This window comes from Eumetopias jubatus, unplaced genomic scaffold (genome assembly GCF_037043125.1).
Source record: "Eumetopias jubatus isolate StellerSeaLion01/CBP00866 unplaced genomic scaffold, mEumJub1_p1.0 scaffold_4, whole genome shotgun sequence".
NCBI lineage: Eukaryota > Metazoa > Chordata > Mammalia > Carnivora > Otariidae > Eumetopias > Eumetopias jubatus.
The window spans coordinates 124257322-124276650 of NW_028274810.1; the positions used below are offsets into that span (position 1 = coordinate 124257322).

Consider the following 19329-nt stretch of genomic DNA (forward strand, 5'->3'; position numbering starts at 1 on the left):
GTTAATGTGTGAGGCTAGTCCTGGAAAGAGGCCATGGAGTCACATCTCCCTCCCTCCCAGGCTGTGCAGACAAATGGGTGATGTCACAGGTGAACACAGAACCAAGGCTGCTGGGTCCTGAGGAATTTCCACACTCCCTCTGAACTATACCCTTACTTCTCACTATGCGTGCCAGAGGGGTCCCAGAGGGATCCAGCCTGGATTGACTTCCCAGACTCCAAAGAACAAATCAAACTGGCATCTCAGAGTTCTACATCACGAGGCATCTCTAGTCAGGACATTAAACCGTTGGCACTGTGGTCAGGAGAGAATTTTTTACTGTTCTTCTTTATGGGAGTTGTAAAAATACCATGCAATCCACCAGTTCCTTCCCTTCTCACTTTTTGCTTTTAGAATATTTTAAGCTTCAGACACAGTGATGTTTTTGACATAAATCTCAGAAAAAATCTTAACTTTTTGGATAAGGGAAGAATGGCTTCAACCAATCTACGAACAGGATTTATGTGGTTGCAATGAAAAGTTACCGTGTGGGTGTCTGACATCACAAAGAAACATGAGTTCTTACGTTGCTTTTTTTTTAAATAGAAATGTGAACTCTTTCGCAGTATGCACACAAAAATGTGATACCAAAGCTATTTATGATCCTCACAGCATCTTTCCTATAGAAATATTTTGATGGCTTCCTTGGCACTTTCGGTTACCACTTGATAAGATTCCAGAGGCCAGCATTCATTCACTCAACATATATTTCTTAGCACATTCAACACCCAATGTGCTAGGCACAGTATTAGGCACCAACATGGCAATTTGCGCATGGCAGGTGCTCAACTGCAATTTGCATGAATAAATGAATGGATAGTGACCTGTCCTCAGAGTTGTTCCCATGAGTATAAGGGCCATGTGGCCACCTTCAAGAGGTACTAAAAGGCTCACCCAAACAAAATTATATTCTCCCACTTCTCTGCCAAGGTGCCCATGACTAGCTTCTCTCCTTCAGGGCTTCCTTAAGGAGTTATGCATTCTGACTGTGTTTAATGCCATCTGGGAGATTTTGGTAGCACTTGGCTGACATTTTGAAGGAGTGAGGTACTATGGATGGAGTATGGCTTTTGAGTCAGATATCCCTGGAATAGAACCCAAGTTCTAGCAACTGCCTCAACTTGGGCAGGTGATTTAACCCCTGTGAACCATCATTCCCCTGATGTAACTGCGGTTAGTGCTGACCTTGTAGAATAGTGATGGCCATTGTCTGAGATAAAGCGTGTTAAGTGCCTGGCACAGAGTAGGTGCTCAGTAAGTGCTCGTTGCCCACCCAACTCCATCCTGCCAAGCTACTTACGAATGAGTAAGCAGTTACTGAACATCTACCACGTGCCAGTCTTGATGCACCGGGCACTTGTGTCTAACAAGAGACCATCTGAGTCCTCGGGACTCTGATTGCTTGAAATCTCAGGTTCTGCACTGCCCGCCCCCCCGCAATGTCCTCTCCTCTCCTTTAAAGCTCCTTCCCGCCACTTAGTCCCTCTCCCCTACTGTCTTCAAAGCCTTTCTCTTTGGGGTGCTGTCTCCCTTTTCCTTTATCCTTTGACCACTATAAGAATTCTAAGTCCCACATCATCAGTGACCTCTGGAATAACTGGGTTCCCCTTCTGATATCTTTCAGATCGTGACATCACTTTAGAGAGGACTGGCTGCAGGACCAGCCTTGCTGAGACTGCTCTCGCTGAGCTCCAGAGGGTTAGTTCAGGCAGGTGCTACTAGGTGAACGGTGGAGCACAGATAGGATTGCAGGGGCCCCAGACTCAGCTTGCCCCATCAAGAAGAGTGCAAGAGTGGGGCATGACACTGAAACAGCAGAGGGAAACCAGAACTTTGCTTACCAAAATGGAAACAGAGTGGTTAAGCAAAGTGGGTTTGGAAATGGCCAATGTGGGTTTCCATCTTGGCTCTGCCACCTTCTACCTATATGGTCCCTACGCCTTACCTTCTCATCTGCAGAATGGGGACGCTAATAACATCCACCTTTAGGCTGTAGTGATATGTGGTAAACAAAGCATATAAAATGCTTAGCATGATGCCTGGCAAAAAAGGAGCTTTTAATAAATGGCAGCTGTTATTACTAACAAAAACTATGTACTTGGTTCAAAACTATGGAGGCAAAGTCCAGGGCTCCACAGGAGCTGTTTGCCCTTTCAAACGATTATTTGATAAATGCCATTTTTTCCTTTGAGATGTGAGTCCAAATCAAATGAAGGTACTAGATAGAGATGCAAAATAGGAAGATAATCACAGCCCAGTGGGCTCACTCAAACCCCTTCCCCATCCAGGGCCCTGAAATCATCAGGGCCTGGAATTTCATGGTGTTGTGGCAGCTGGAGGAAGGCCCCAGGGGTCCACCCTTTGAGAATCATCCTTGCTTCTGGTGGAAAGCCTCAATGACAATAATAAGGAGTCACATAGAAACTGTTAGAAGCAAGGCACTGTCCTGGGTGGTTTACCTTCCGGGAAGTATATACAAGGTCAACATCGTGAGGGCTTTGCTTCAAGAGCTTGGATCCGAACCCAAACAATGTGGCTCTGGCGTCTATACGCTTCATCACTGAGCTACGCACTACCTCTCAAAACACAGGGAAGAGAAAGTGGTTGGGACTCTTCATGCTTCATGGGTTTTCATGCTCCTTCACTAAGTGAGGATGCAGTCACCTTCCTTCCAAGGTCTTTCTCGCCTCCCCCCTCAGACAGAACTAACCTCTCTCCCCACGGCTCTTGGAAGACTTTGTCTAGCCCCGCACTATGGGGTTTTCCATGGTGCAGCCCCTGAGCTCAGCATGGGACCTGTCACAGAGCAAGCACTCTGCAGGTGCTGGAGAAATGGATGAGATGATGATTCACATTATGATCCAGGTCTGCGTTTCACAAATCAAACTCGATCTCCCTGGTCACAGGCCTCACTTTGGAGAGACATGTCAGCCTGTGTACCATCAGCCAATGTAAAGGCCACCATTCATCAATCACTTTATACACTTAACTCTGTGCTTCTTCACAACAGTCCTATTTTTAGATGACAGATGGAGTTTTATTTTTTTTTTAAGATTTTATTTATTTATTTGACAGAGAGAGACACAGCGAGAGAGGGAACAGAAGCAGGGGGAGTGGGAGAGGGAGAAGCAGGCTTCCCGCTGAGCAGGGAGCCCGATGCGGGGCTCGATCCCAGGACCCTGGGATCGTGACCTGAGCCGAAGGCAGACGCTTAACGACTGAGCCACCCACGTGCCCCCAGATGGAGTTTTAGTGAGTAAACTCGGCCAGAAAGTAGATGAGCTACTCAGGTCTCTTTGGGTCCTTGGTGTTTGTCTTAACTCCCGGAGATGGGTGAATCCCTTGTGAACTCTCTCTCAGAGCACTGAATCCTCAGAGAACAGAGTCAATCCTTGGATATTACGATCTAATGGGAAAAGTGTCCTATTGGATGCCTGCTGATTAGAGACCCTTCCTCTTTTCAGCACTCAGTGTCTAGGAAAGCAGGAGAGCCCAGAGGAAACCAGTGTAGACCCACCTGCTTTAATCCTCACAACATCCATTAGGAAGTAGTATTTTCCAGAGCTCTGGAGGGGAAGCCCTTCCCCCAACTTTTAAGTAGAAAGCAATGGTGCGAAGTCTAGGGCTTCCTCACCACAAATCTGGAAAACATTCCTCCCCACTGACACCCCTCACAAAGGTTAGATCATAAGCCTCACACGGCCATGCCTGTGTGCTGTTTTCTCGTGTGTTTGTTCCCCTGTGCAACTTGGCCTTGTGCCCAGTGCTCCGGCAGTCACTCCAGATGCTCCAGGTTTCACTTCTCCTTCTCATCCCTCTTTCCTCACACTCTTCCTTCACCTTGGGGGCTTGCTCTCTTGGCTGCGGGACCGTGGGTCACCTTGGAACAAGAGAGCTGCCCCGTGTCAATCTTTCCTTGCACACATGCTTTGGAGTCTGAACATCTGCATCCCCAGAGACACAGGTATTTGCAACAAGCCCCTGCTTTTTCCTGTGCTGGGTTCTGCTGCACATCAGCCATGGGCTGCAGGAAGAAGGCAGGAGGGCTTCCCTGGTTACCTTTGTGGTCTGGCAGTGAGAAAGGAACGTGACCTTGGCAAAGGGGTCTGAGAGTCCACTGCTATCGGCTGCAATGAGGCCCCGGGCTTGGTACATGTGCGCTCTCAGCTGAAAGACATGCCGGGCTGTGGACAAAGAGTGGAAAGGGACAGACATCAGTGGGCTTTTCCCAACAGGGAGTGGGAAGAGGTGTCTGTTTCTCTTGTGCATCTGTGGCTGTGTCTGGAGGCCAAGACGAGGAGCATCGCTGGCCTCTGAGACTGAAGAGGAAGCAGTTAAGAATTGGGGGGGGGTGGCGGTATTTTGGAGCCATGCATTCTCCTTGGCACCTTTACCATACCGTGGGTTTTAATCTTCATAACAACTCTGTGATTATAGATATAATTATCCCCATATATGTATGAGGCAAATGGCTACAGAAGTCTCCCAAATTTGCAGAGCTATAAAATGCCAGAGCCTGGATTTTTACTCCTGTCAGACTCCAAACTCACCTTCTCTTTCCAAAATACCACATTTTATGTTTTGCAATTTTCCTTGTTTCCACTGGCACATGCACTCGTGTGTGTGTGTGTGTGTGTGTGTGTGTGTGTGTGTGTGTGTGTGTAAGAAAGGGGCTGCCCCAGAAATCAGTGGCATTCCTATACACCAACAACAAGACAGAAGAGAGACAAATCAAGGAGTCGATCCCATTTACAATTGCACCCAAAACCATAAGATACCTAGGAATAAATTTAACCAAAGAGGCAAAGGATATGTACTCAGAAAACTATAAAATACTCATGAAAGAAATTGAAGAAGACACAAAGAAATGGAAAAATGTTCCATGCTCATGGACTGGAAGAACAAACATTGTGAAGATGTCAATCCTACCTAGAGCAATCTACACATTCAATGCAATCCCCATCAAAATACCATCCACTTTTTTCAAAGAAATGGAACAAATAATCCTAAAATTTGTATGGAACCAGAAGAGACCCCGAATAGCCAGAGGAATAGTGAAAAAGAAAAGCAAAGCTGGTGGCATCACAATTCCGGACTTCCAGCTCTATTACAAAGCTGTCATCATCAAGACAGCATGGTACTGGCACAAAAATGGACACATCGATCAATGGAACAGAATCGAGAGCCCAGAAATGGACCCTCAACTCTATGGTCAACTCATCTTCGACAAAGCAGGAAAGAATGTCCAATGGAAAAAAGACAGTCTCTTCAACAAACGGTGTTGGGAAAATTGGACAGCCACATGCAGAAGAATGAAACTGGACCATTTCCTTACACCACACACAAAAATAGAGTCCAAATGGTTGAAAGACCTAAACGTGAGACAGGAGTCCATCAAAATCCTAAAGGAGAACACAGGTAGCAACCTCTTCGACCTCAGCCACAGCAACTTCTTCCTAGAAACATCACCAAAGGCAAGGGAAGCAAGGGCAAAAATGAACTATTGGGATTTCATCAAGATAAAAAGCTTTTGCACAGCAAAACAGTCAACAAAACCAAAAGACAACCAACAGAATGGGAGAAAATATTTGCAAATGACATATCAGATAAAGGGCTAGTCTCCAAAATCTATAAAGAACTTATCAAACTCAACACCCAAAGAACAAATAATCCAATCAAGAAACGGGCAGAAGACATGAACAGACATTTTTCCAAAGAAGACATCCAAATGGCCAACAGACACATGAAAAAGTGCTCAACAGTGCTCGGCATCAGGGAAATCCAAATCAAAACCTCAATGAGATACCACCTCACACCAGTCAGAATGGCTAAAATTAACAAGTCAGGAAACGACAGATGTTGGCGGGGATGGGGAGAAAGGGGAACCCTCCTACACTGTTGGTGGGAATGCAAGCTGGTGCAACCACTCTGGAAAACAGTATGGAGGTTCCTCAAACAGTTGAAAATAGAGCTACCATACGATCCAGCAATTGCACTACCGGGTATTTACCACAAAGATACAAATGTAGGGATCCGAAGGGGTACGTGCACCCCAATGTTTATAGCAGCAATGTCCACAATAGCCAAACTGTGGAAAGAGCCAAGATGTCCATTGACAGATGAATGGACAAAGAAGATGTGGTATATATACACAATGGAATATTATGCAGCCATCAAAAGGACTGAGATCTTGCCATTTGCAATGACGTGGATGGAACTGGAGGGTGTTATGCTGAGTGAAATAAGTCAATCAGAGAAAGACATGTATCATAGGACCTCACTGATATGAGGAATTCTTAATCTCAGGAAACAAACTGAGGGTTGCTGGAGTGGTGGGGGGTGGGAGGGATGGGGTGGCTGGGTGATAGACATTGGGGAGGGTATGTGCTATGGTGAGCGCTGTGAATTGTGCAAGACTGTTGAATCACAGATCTGTACCTCTGAAACAAATAATGCAACATATGTTAAGAAAAAAGAAAAAGAAGAAGATAGCAGGAGGGGAAGAATGAAGGGGAGTAAGTTGGAGGGGGAGACGAACCATGAGAGACGATGGACTCTGAAAAACAAACTGAGGGTTCTAGAGGGGAGGGGGGGTGGGGGATGGGTTAGCCTGGTGATGGGTATTAAAGAGGGCACGTTCTGCATGGAGCACTGGGTGTTATGCACAAACAATGAATCATGGAACACTACCTCAAGAACTAACGATGTAATGTATGGTGATTAACATAATAATAAAAAAATTTAAAAAAAAAGAAAGGGGCTGCCCCACTAATAGCTTTTGCTTCAGTAAGCTCCTGAGTCAGCCACTCAGCCATTCTTCCATTCAGCCAGCCAATGTCACCTTGAGTGTTTACCACGTACCAGGTACAGTCCAGTCTAAGGATTCTGAAGTGGCTAAGACAGCTTCTACCCTATGGAAACTCCAGGAAGGGGGCAGAAGATAAGACAAGCACCTGTACCCCAGTGACAGGAGGCCAGGGACCAGCATCCTGTGAAAAATACAGGCAGAGGACACGGACATGAAAGACAGGGGTGAGCACATCTGTTGACAGGACGGGAGCAGAGAGAAGGCTGCAGCTGTGGGCAAACCAGGGTTCAGTGCGGTGGGGGGAGATCCCAAGTAAGAGGTGACTTACATATTCCTGGGTTTGTGGGACTTTGTAAGGCCCCTTTTATTTTTTATGTCCACTTGCTCCTTTTTCCCCTTCCCCATTCCTGTTCCCTGTCTCCCCCAAAGCCTACACTATACTGCATTCAGGGTACCAGTGTTTTGCATTGATGTGGGGACTGGGAGACAGGAACTCTCACATACCAATTTGACTAGCTCTACTTAGTTCAATTAAGGGTGCAAATACTGCCCTCCAACCCCTGCCGTGCCACTCCTAGGCTTAGGTCACACAGTTCTCTACCTGGACTCATACAAAGTCACTACCCCTCTCTGTGCCTTTGTTTACTTGCCTATAAAATGGGGGTAATAATAGCTCTTCATAGGGTTGACGTAGGAGATCTAAGGGCTAAGAATGGTGCCTGACACATGGGAAGAAGTGGTGTGAAAATGCTGGTGTGGCTGACCTGTGATGGTGGCAGCTGGGGGCCACCTGGGCATCCCTCAGAGCCCCTAACTATGGCCACGTAGGCAGTACATCACACAACTCTAGGGGGCGCCATTTATTTAGTCAAGGTTTTTATTTTTCTGAAACCCCTTACCAGCTCCGTCCCTCAGCCTAATAAAGTCAGCTTCCTCTTAGTTCTCACAATTTGGTGGCCTACCTCTTATGTTACAGCTCACTTTCCACTTGTGGTTAATAGAGACAAGTCTGATTGCCCCCACTGGAGGGCCAGATGACCCCTCTCCCATCTCTGCATCCCCCACTGGTTCTCCCACCATGCCTGCCATATGCAGGTGCAAATTCATTATTGGTTGGATGGATATTTTCTGAAGCACAAAATGGGTGAAGAAACAAAATTTTCCAGTGGGTGTGGAAGGCAGCCAAAGCCATCAAAGTCAGTGCATAGCAGAGAAAGTTTATCAGGTCACTCCATGAAAATAACACACTGCAGAGGATCAGAAAGCTTTGGAAAAAAAATCTTTTCTCTCCTTTGAATTGTTAGTAGCTGGGTCAGCAAATATGTCCAGGTACCTCAGATCTCTAGAGATAGTATCTACAGAAATAACAAGATAACTTGATGTGGGTGTCTTTCACTCAAAGATGAAAACTCTTTAAAGGCAGGATGGAAAGCAGAGAAAATAAAGCAGGGTTTGGAGAAGTTGACTCCATCATTTACTAGCTATGTGATCTTGGGCAATTTCTAAGCATTTCTGATACATCCTTTCTCCCTTTGTAAAATGAAGAACCTACCCGGGGCTGATGTGACAAATAAATACAATCTAATGTATAAAGTAGAGGGCACCATGCTTGGCACCTGGTAAGAGCTATGCATTTTCCAAAAAGACAGGGCTGAACTTTCCTCGCTCTTGTGCATTGCCACTGGGCACAGCAACCATGAGCTGAACCACTGGATAAATATCCCCAAGAACCTTGTCTTCTCTAACTATTGAGCCACTTAGATTCCACTGGCAGTCAAGGTCAACCAACATCAGAGGAGCCTTGTGTAACACAGAAAACCTGGATTTGTGGACAGTTTTCCTGTGCTTCTAGCACTGGCTCAAAGCAAAACTTATCTTCCGCTGAAACGAAGGTAAAACTGCAGTCTGTCTGAATTTGGCAGTGAAGATCCTGCAAACTGAAGCCATTTGGAAACAGAATGCAAATTGCAACTGTAAGCCATTAATATTTTTAATAAAATCCTAAATTATATGAAAATGTAAATAATGGCACTCATAGAAAATATCTATATAGAAGAAAGGATTACATAATGCATGCTGAATTCCTAAAAGCAACCATGCCAAGAACCAAGCTGAAGAAACACAAGTGACCCCAATGATACCCAGTTCCCACTGGGTCATTACTGGTAAATGTAAATGCCTGCCATTTATAGGTCAAAACCCTAGCGCCACATGTCATATCAGAGCAAGAACTTACCGAAAAAGAACTTACTAAAAAGCATCTTCTGCTTCTAATGCAAACTCAATCTATATAATCTGCCTACAAAGAAACTCAAACTGCATTCTCTCCATTAGCAGAAAAATATAAACTTTTACTCCAGATGTATTTAACAACTTCACTTTGTTTTTTTGAGATGGGACATGGGAAGGTAAGGAAGAAAATTCAGAAACTGTATCTTTAAAAGGCTAGTAAGTTGATCCTAAAATAATGTGCAAACAACTCATGCATGCCACCCTCCTCACTGTTTTATCAGAAGTCCACTGGAGACACCTAATGACCCTCTTTGCCCAGTGGGCCTCATACCTTGGTAGAGCAAGTTGGCTGGGGGTTGATCAGCGCCGGCCACTTCGGAGGATATTTCTGCTTCATAGCCTACTGGCAAGTTGTCCAACATGGCACTGGAGTGTCTGGTGGAGCCCAGCCACAGGTACACGTCAACTTTCGCTTGCACTGACCAACCAGCCGGCCGTTTTCCAGGAAGCTGGGGAAAGGTTACAAGGAAGACCACTTCATTAGTAGGAACCTCGCTCTTCGAGAAAAGAGGTCCTCTGGGGATCTGGGGACACATCCAGGGCAGGTATTCGGAGAACAGCTCTCAGGACCTAATCTGATATCAAAATGAGACTCACGACCCCCCAGTTGCCACCATGCACCATTCCAGAGGAGTATCCAGGTTTAGCGGGGCCTGAAGCTTAAATAGGCACTTCTGAGCCCTGGATCATTTAAATATAATGGAAAGGTATGATTATTGCCCCTGTTTTATGTAGAGGAAACTCAGGCTCAGAGGGGTTAAAGAAATTCCCTAAGATCACTCAGCTTTCAAGTGACAGAGCCAGCACCAAAACCCAGGGGAGATAGTTCCAGAGCTAGATGCCGGTCTCTGTACCCCCACAGCTTGCCTCTTCCCACACTGAGTTGAAACCTCCCTTTCCAGAACTGCCAAGCACCTGGAAGTCCAACCACAGCTTCCACCTCTTTGCTTCATTCAGAAGGACTCAAGGGCTTCTTCCATAGATCAGGCCTCCATGTGCTTGAAGGGACCCACCTGCTCTACCGTGCCCTTCCTTCCTGGCTAACCATCTCTAGCCCCTTCATCCCTTCCTCATGCAGCATGGTTTCAAATTCCCTTTCTACCCTGCCTTCTCTCCTTTGATTTTTTTGTTTTGTTTTGTTTACAGATTTTATTTATTTATTTGAGAGAGAGAGAGAGAGCACGAGCACAAGCAGGGGGAGCTGCAGGGCAGAGGGAGAAGCAGACTCCCCGCCGAGCAGGGAGCCCGATGCGGGGCTCAATCCTGGGACCCCGGGATCATGACCTGAGCTGAAGGCAGACGCTTAACCAACTGAGCCACCCAGGCGCCCCCCATTCTCTCCTTTGAATGTACTTGGACTTGGATTTCTATTTATGTTTGTTAGAATCTGTGTGTTTATGTGTGTCTTAGTGTAAGTGGTATGAGTGTGTGCATATACAGGTGCATGTGTTCTCAGGATATGGAGGATACAACTTAATGCAGTGCGGCTTCTTTATTTCTTAGTCACCAGGATTAGGGGACTCCTTCCCCCAACTAAGGAATCCCAAACCCCAGACTTGGCTGGGTTCAGGATTGCTGGCAAGACCTTCATTCTGAGAATAGTTACCTCTCCAGAATTTGGTGACTCAGCTAAGTGTCTCTTAGTGTTTCTACGGATTTCCTATCAATATTTTTCCCTTCCTTCCAAACCACTTCTTTTCCAGAGAGAATCACAAAATCCTACATGAGAGGCTACAGCTTGCTCTGACAGTTCCCAAGGCACCCGTGGAGGGCATCTAAATCCAAAATTGAGTGTGGTTGTTTACCTTTCTATGTTGCGCTGTGGGTCCTTTGAATGGATTTTCAGCCACTCAGTTCAGCACCTGCCTGAAGTGCCATTAGGCCTTACTGAGGCAGTGGGGTCAGGAGGACATTACAATGACTAAGACACACTTCTGGGCCCCCCTTCATTGGCTCACAGCTAGACAAGGAGACTAACTTTAATTCATTTATTCAAGTGCAAAGCCAAGGGTAAGAGAGAAAAGGCTAAGGGAGCAGAGAAGTAGTAGCAGGGGTTTCCATCTTTTCTTTATGAGTCAAATATTTCGCTGGGCTTTAAATGGGTGCTTCAGGCGTTGGACCAGTGGAGAAGGCATCGCAGGAAAAGGGAAGGCTTGAACAGAGACACGGGGGCAGGAACTAACAGTGGTAACGGAGACTCACATTGAGTGAGCGTTTATTCCATGCCAGGAAGGGATTTGCTAAACGCTTTCAGAGAAGAAAGAGAATGACACCGACAGGGATGAGGAATCCTGCTCATTATGTGGACAAGAGATGGTAATTCACACATACTGTGCTGAACTTGGTCAGCGGGTACTAGAAAGAGAGGATGCGCTTGCCTTGTAGAGGTTTCAACCTGTGGCAGGACCCAGCCACCACTTTGTGCTGCATCCTAGGGAAAGCTGGATTGAAAGTTGGGGTCCAGAGAAGTGACTGGACTCAAGAGGAGGGGCTCCCTGGAGTCCAGCTGGGGTGGACTCACAGGGAGCTGAGCGGGGGACTTCATAGGAGCGGAGAGAAAAGGAAGGTGGAGCGCCACCTCCCCACTGGGCTCTGAGTGCATCCAGCTCTTTCCACACGTAGTTTCCTTTTGGTCATGAATGTCCTTTCCCACCCTATGGCCACTAAGGATATGGTGGGGATGAGACCCAAGCAGGAGAGCTCCGTTCTTTTGGTGGGTGGATTGGGCAGAATTAGGCTCAGCAAATTTTGTTCCAGAGATTCCGTCCCGTTCACTCTAGCATTATGAGTATATTAAAATTAGAAAACAAGAAAGATCATGGAACCAGGGACCATGATTTACTATTACAATTTACTATTTATTTGGCCATGTGGCTTCAGAGGAGGCACTTTGATTTCCTCTAGATTAATATTCCCCAAACCGGGCCCCTAGTAAAAGGAGTTTCCTAACATTTGTAAATGACACTTCTCTGAAGAAGACATACAAATGGCTCACAGACACTTAAAAAAATGTTCATCATCATTAGCCATCAGGGAAATTCAAATCAAAACCACATTGAGATACCACCTTACACCAGTGAGAATGGCAAAAATGGACAGGGAAAGAAACAACAAATGTTGCTGAGGTTGTGGAGAAAGAGGAACCCTCTTACACTGTTGGTGGGAATGCAAGTTGGTGCAGCCACTTTGGAAAACAGTGTGGAGGTTCCTCAAAAATTTAAAAATAGAGCTACCCTATGACCCAGCAGTTGCACTCCTGGGTATTTACCCCAAAGACACAGATGTAGTGAAAAGAAGGGACACATGCACCCCAATGTTCATAGCAGCAATGTCCGCAATAGCCAAACTGTAGACAGAGCTGAGATGCCCTTCAACAGACGAATGGATAAAGAAGATGCGGTCCATATATACAATGGAGTATTGCTCAGCCATCAGAAAGGCTGAATACCCAACTTTTACATCCACATGGATGGGACTGGAGGAGATGATGCTAAGTGAAATAAGTCAAGCACAGAAAGTCAATGATCCTATGGTTTCACTTACTTGTGGAACATAAGGAATAGCAGGGAGGACATTAGGAGAAGAAAGGGAAAAATGAAGCGGGGGGGGGGGATCAGAGGGAGAGACGAACCATGAAAGACGATGGACTCTGAGAAACAAACTGAGGGTTCTAGAGGGGAGGGGGGTGGGGGATGGGTTAGCCCGGTGATGGGTATTAAGGAGGGCACGTGCTGCATAGAGCACTGGGTGTTATACGAAAACAATGGATCGTGGATCATTACATCAAAAACCAATGATGTATTGTATGGTGACTAACATAACATAATAAAATTAAAAAAAAAATAAAAAATAACTATTCTAGATGAATAACGTTGGCAAGTGTGGTTTGTAAAGGTTAGAGATGTTTCCTGACTGCAGAACTTCTGGGAGCCCTCTCCTGGCTAATGGGCACCTTGAGACCCCGCAGGAGGGGGCACCTGCAACCTCCCAGATGGGTTTGAACATGGAAGCTCACAGGGCCACTGAAAGCCCAACTGTCCCACAGCATAAACTTTGAGGAAACTCCAGCCTGGAGATTTGGGAGGTTTGCATTCTCTGCTCTGTCTTCCTGCACTTTTAATTCTCAGCTAAGAAACCAGAGCGAGTGGCAGGTGGGTGAGCATTTTGCCTCCCTGGTGCCACTCCTGCTTTTTTCAGATTCACCATTTCGGTGAAAAGAAAGGGACATCAAGAGAGGTGGAGAGAGGGAAGGAAAAGCAAGGTGACAATCAAAACTGGACTGAAAATAGTGTTGCTAAATCATCTTATCAAGATGTTTCATCAAGTCAGTGCAATTGAATTCAACAAAATTTATAAAGCTATCACCCAAAGTAATCCTGATGGCAAAAGGAAAATACAGACAGACATAAGCCAAGGCCAGGGGCAGAGGTCCTGAATTCTCTGTTATGTCTGTCCTCGGGCTTCACATTACAGCTGTCCTTTGTTCTAATTTTAAATAAAGTCAGCATACATCCAAATATTTAGGAGGGAGGAACTTTACACTGAGTTTCTAGTACTTTTAGTGCAGAGTCTTCTGAAATGATTTGCTATTTTTAAGACAAATACTTCTCGTGACCCCAGAATTCCTTGGATGGAGAAAGCTGAAGAGAAACCCTGACATTTGTGGTAAATAGCTAGAGGGAATATGTTTTTCCATTTTGTTCTTTTCAGTTACAGCTTTACAGAGATCAGTTTAAGAATCACATTACACACATGGTAGAAAACAACAGACAGAGCCACAAATATTTCACTGGATATGAAGGGGCACACAATTCCAGAAATGGCCTCTAGAGGTTGGATGCCCATTTGTTTGAATACCAACATTTATTGAGTGATTACTCTGGATGATGTCCACTCTGTCTGCTTTATGGGCAGTTATGCACTTAACCCTCAGCATCATCTCCATTTGATGGAGGAAGAATAGGAAACACAGAGATGCTAAGTAACTTGCCCAAGGCCACACAGCTTGTAAATATTAGTCCCAGAATTCTGTAATAGGTTAAACTGTGTTCCCCTAAAATTCATACATTGAAGTCCTAACCCCCAGTACCTTAGAATATGACCTTGTTTGGAAATAGGGTCATGGCAGATACAGTTAACATGAAGTCAAACTGGAGTATGGTTCTTACAAAAAGGACTTCATGTGAAGAGAGACACACTCTAGGAAAAACACAGTGGACAGTTTGTAGTTATGCTCCCACAAGCCAAGGAACTACCAGAAGCTAGAACAGGTGCTTCCCTAGCACCTTCAGAGAGAGAATGGCTCTGCCAATACCTTAATCTCAGAATTATAAGATAATACATTTCTGTTGTTTAGGCCACTTGATGGTCCTTCGTTATAGCAGCCCTGATAAGCCAATACAAATTCCCACCCACATTCACCTCGTTTCAAAGCCCAAGCATTAAACCAATATTCCCTACTGCCTCTTCCGCCTCCAACATTTAGCAATCACATCTAAGGTAGACTCTAATATTTGGATGGCACTTAGAGGCTATCTAATCTAGCTGCCCACTGCCATATTTATATCAAGGGGACAGAACAAATATGGACCTCCCTATAGGGAGCTATTTCCCTGTCACAGCTATCATGGGGCCCGGTTCTATCCTCTGGAAACACACACACACACACACACACACACACACACACACACACTCATCATCCATGTGTTAGCCCTACAAACACTTAAAATCTCTATCATGCTGTCAAGTCTTCTCAGTTAAGCATTGCTATCTCTTCACCCATTCTTCATATGGCATGGTTAATGAGCCTTCTCACCCCCCCCAACCCTTAGGCAGTAGAACATAATTATGTTACAGCAAGAAATCGGAACTACAATTGCCAGGAAAGTCGACAATGAGTTGGGAAGAGTTAATCAGTCAAATTACACTTTCTTGTCAGTCACTGGTGAGTGGTGAGCCTCTGAACCACTCCTTCTCCAGATTTGCTCGAGTCTACTTATGAGATATAAATTTGTAGTAGAGGTAAAATACCCAGGGTCTCCAAGAAAGGCTAAAATTTTGATTTAGAGTCAGCGGCAGCATCCATCTGGAGAGTGTATCTATGATTGTCCACTCATGAGGCTTTAGGGGAGGCATCAGGTGACCTGTCCTCATGAAGGGTGCATGGACCCAAGATGAAATTTCACAACTGAAAGCCACCAGGGAATCCTAAGCTACAGGATTTGTATTTCTGTGAAATACAAACCTTTTCTCTTGCAATTTATTTTTAAAATATAGATGAACTCACATGAAAAGGTGCCATGAACAAATTACACAAGAGAAAAGGTAGAGAGAAAACTAGTAGAAAAATGTTTGTTTCTCCTAGTAATCAAAGAAATAAAAATTAAAGCAATCTTGAGGTACACCCCCTAGATTTAAAAAAAAAAAACAAAACACCTTTATTATGTGTCTGTTGACATGGTAATTGGAAAACTGGAAAATATTCAGCCTCAGGATGGTCTACCAAATCACAGTTTGAATCAAGAGGGGGCTAGGTGTTTCAGCTGTCTGTCCTCAGACCTTTGAAAGTTTTGGGGAAGAGTCAGAGATATGGACACATGCTAGAAATGCTGAGAGACTTGGGAAAAACAGAGATTTCCTGTGTTTGAGTTAAAAATAGTGCAGACTTACTTTGAGGAAATGAGTTTTGATCTTCCCACAGTGTTTGCCCATCTGCTCCCTGATGGGGGAATAGAGCAGGTCTTTGGAGGCGATGCGGGCATATGCCACTTTCTTGTTGTTGCTAAGCATCCAGATGAAGACGTCGGGGATGGTGTGCTGTGGCTGTGGGAATGGAGGGGAATGGCTTTGGTGCTTAACAGGTACCCTTCCAGAGTTCTCCTATCCTGAAAGAGTCCCCCTCTGTAAAACAAATTCTGTGACTTAAACCATCTAGCCACTTAAACATCTATGCAAGCAAGCAAGTTAAGTGTAGCTTCTTTGAGAAAACCTATGTCATGACTTACAAGTACATGTAAACCCTATATGCCCAACTGTGCTCTTGTGCTTTAAGGCTATGCAAGTTGGACCCATGATTTGGCATCTCTGGTGGTCTACGTATCTCCGTCTAAGGAACAAAACATCTTCCCCTTTGTTTTTGCTTTTTTTGTAATCATGTAATAATGATTCATTCTCAATCATTGGTTCCCCCTAAAAGCCAGGTAACATTCCAGAATATTCAAATGAAAAAGCAAAAACAAAAATCCATGAACGAGAAACTCGACTAAATTGCACATAAAATTCTACTTTAAAATTGAGCTAATCAAGACAGGAATCGCAGAATTCCCTGCCAAGAGGCGCATTATGCTGTGAGTGTTTGAAATGCACATTTCTGAGCCAACATAGCTACCAAATCAAAAGGGAGGTACACTGGCATAAACTATGCTTTGGCTTTCTTAGGCTCTGTGTTCTGTCTTTCTAACCCTATAATCCTCTGGTGTCATTTGTTCCCAAAGAGGGCATCCCCTCTCTCTTGATAATGGAAACAGAAGCATCAGTAAGGGGGTTTTCCTAGCCAGAGGGTCGGTCAGTCACAGACCTGAAGTCCTGATGCTTGGTTTAAACCTTCTGGGTGCTTAATAAAATTCCTGCATTTACTAACCTAACTTCCTGTCTCACTGCTTATTTTGTCCCCAGGGAATGACAGAGTTGCAACAAGAAATACAACTTTTGAGATTGACAGAAGGAGTAGGGCTGTACCTCTCCTTGAAATCTTCCCACACAAAACCTGGTATCTGACCAAAGCAAATATGAGGAGCTTTTTAGATCATTCTAGAAGTCACAAAAGATTTCAACTTTAAAATGAGATGCTGTTTTGACTTTTGCTGGATATGAGTTTAAATTCTCTTACAGTTGAAAACTTATCAAAGGTCCCATACTTCCTTTGACTTGTCTTGATTCCATTAAGGAACATGCTTCTTATTTCTGCTGAATACTCAGGCTTCATTTAAAAATCAATGAGGCTGTACATTTTTGGCTTGATTCAAAAATCTCTGTTCTCACCCCTAAACTAAATTGTGCCTGCTCAGCTCAGCAGGGCTTGGAAGAAAGCACTTGTCTCCATCTTGCATCCTCATCAAACATTCAAACCTCACTAGGAATACAATTGGTCTAATCTCCCAAAGGAAGTTTGCCTTTAGAGTTATTACCTCATCGACAAGGAAGCGGATTTTTTCCACAAAGTTTTCTGCTTCATGGATCATTTCATCAAGAGAGAACTTTTTCTTCTGCTGCTGAATGATCCCCTTGGCCTCCCCGGCCATTGCTTCCTGAAACAAGACAAGAGTGAGTGTAGATCTTTCCAGAAATCTGGACAACAAGTACTATCCTGTTGCTGGAGAATCCTGAAGGTGCTTGTAAGTTCCACACTGAGCCACTCATGAGGCTGGTTCAGGGCCTGCCAGTGTGCATGCTGCCCATTTAACAAAAATTTCATAGGCATATGGAGGCAGCGAATATCATCTCACCTTTGTTTGACAGATGAGAAGTCAAGGCCCAGAGAAGTCAGAGGTCTGTCAAGGTCCCAAAACTCTATTAGCCAGGACCCAAATCCAGGCCCTCTCAGAAAAAAGTAACTAAAATGCATTGAGTTCTTACTCTGTGCCAGGCTGTGGAATTAGTGCTCATTGCTCCTCACAGCAGCTTTCCAGGGTGGGTACCATAGCCGAGGAGAGAGAGTAATACTGGACAGAGAGGCCCAGCCGGAGCGGATCCCCAGTGGAGTCCAGAACCCACATCCTTCGTCATAGCTCTCACTACCTCTTCTAGAGGCTTGGGGGTTGCTTCCAGACCAAACCAGCATTCAGCCACATTTTTGTGCTCAGGAAACCCCCCAAACACTTTCCAGTGATTTCTGAAACACTGCATAAGTGGGCCTGGCCTATTCTCTGTTTCATCTTGTATTGCTTCATACGCTGGGCCGCCGGCACACGGATCCTCAAGGGGATCCAAAATATGCCACGCTGTCCATCCTCAAGACTAGTGTGTGGGGGCTTTCCTCTTGCTCAAATGTCCTTCTTGGACTCTGCATGGCTCGTTTCTTCTGAAGCCTCAGCTTAAACATCACCACTGCCTCATGTCCCCCACATTCTCCTGATCACCGTGGCCTTACAAAGTTTCCTTCATAATCATAACCTATACTCATCTTTGTTTATTTGTTGTTTACCTCTCTGTCTTCTGTCTACTCCACTAGAATATAAACTTCCACTGGTCAGGGACCTCCTCTGGCTTGTTCTTACTTTGTTCTTACTTATTCTCAGTGTCTGGCAGAGTTCCTGGCACACAGCAGGTGTTAAATAAATGTTTGTGGAATGAATAAGCCAGTCAATCAATAAATTTCTCAGGGGCAAGGACCAAGTCCTTACAGCTCTGTGTTCCCAGCACCTAGCACAGGGCCTGGCCCATGGAAAGCCTTATGTTCATGCTGACGGGGCGACTGAATACCTGCTACGGACCAGGCACTATCCTAGGAGCCAAGGCCTAGGACAGGGGAAGAAGACACAGGCTTCCTCTCCCTGAGACTCTGACAGTTTGGTGAGCTGAAAGCAATATATGTGCAGAATATCAGGGGACCAGAGAGAGACAGAGCTAGATTTTATAGATGATATGACATTTGAGCTGAGTCATATGGTTTCACTCATATGTGGAACATAAGGAATAGTGCAGAGGACAATAGGGGTGGCGGGGGGGCACTGAAGGGGAAGAAATCAGAGAGGGAGACAAGCCATATGAGACTGTGGACCCCGGGGAAACAAACTGAGGGTTGCAGAAAGGGAAGTGGGTGGGGGGATGGGGTAACTGGGTGATGGGCATCAAGGAGGGCACGAGATATGTTGAGCACTGGGTGATATACTCAACTAATCAATCATTGAACATTATATCAAAAACTAATGATGTACCAAACGTTGGCTAATTGAGTTTGAAAAATAAAATAAAATAAATAAATTCTTAAAAGAGAAGAAGAAGATGAAAAAGGACAGTCCAAACAAAGGAACCAATTGCAGCTGCGGGGTATGTAGGACTGACAGGTGTCAGCGATTTTTGAAGCAATGGCAATTTAATCAGGTTTGTGTTTTAGAAAGACCATTCTGGTTGTGGGATGGAAGATGGACTGAAGAAAGCCTACTGCAGTAGACTGGGCCTAGTGGGTGCTA

At 45.0% G+C, this 19329-nt stretch overlaps 1 protein-coding gene across 1 annotated transcript in view; it reads right to left on the reverse strand.

Moving 5' to 3' along the window:
- FER1L6 (fer-1 like family member 6) overlaps positions 1–19329 on the reverse strand; it is a 114515-nt gene that overhangs the window by 56268 nt on the left and 38918 nt on the right. Inside the window, exons 16-19 of the mRNA XM_028105671.2 lie at positions 17326–17445; positions 15809–15961; positions 9411–9588; positions 4099–4223 (exon numbers count right to left, since the gene is read on the reverse strand). Of these exons, the coding sequence (XP_027961472.2) occupies positions 4099–4223; positions 9411–9588; positions 15809–15961; positions 17326–17445 (576 nt within the window). The remainder of the gene's footprint in view (positions 1–4098; positions 4224–9410; positions 9589–15808; positions 15962–17325; positions 17446–19329) is intronic.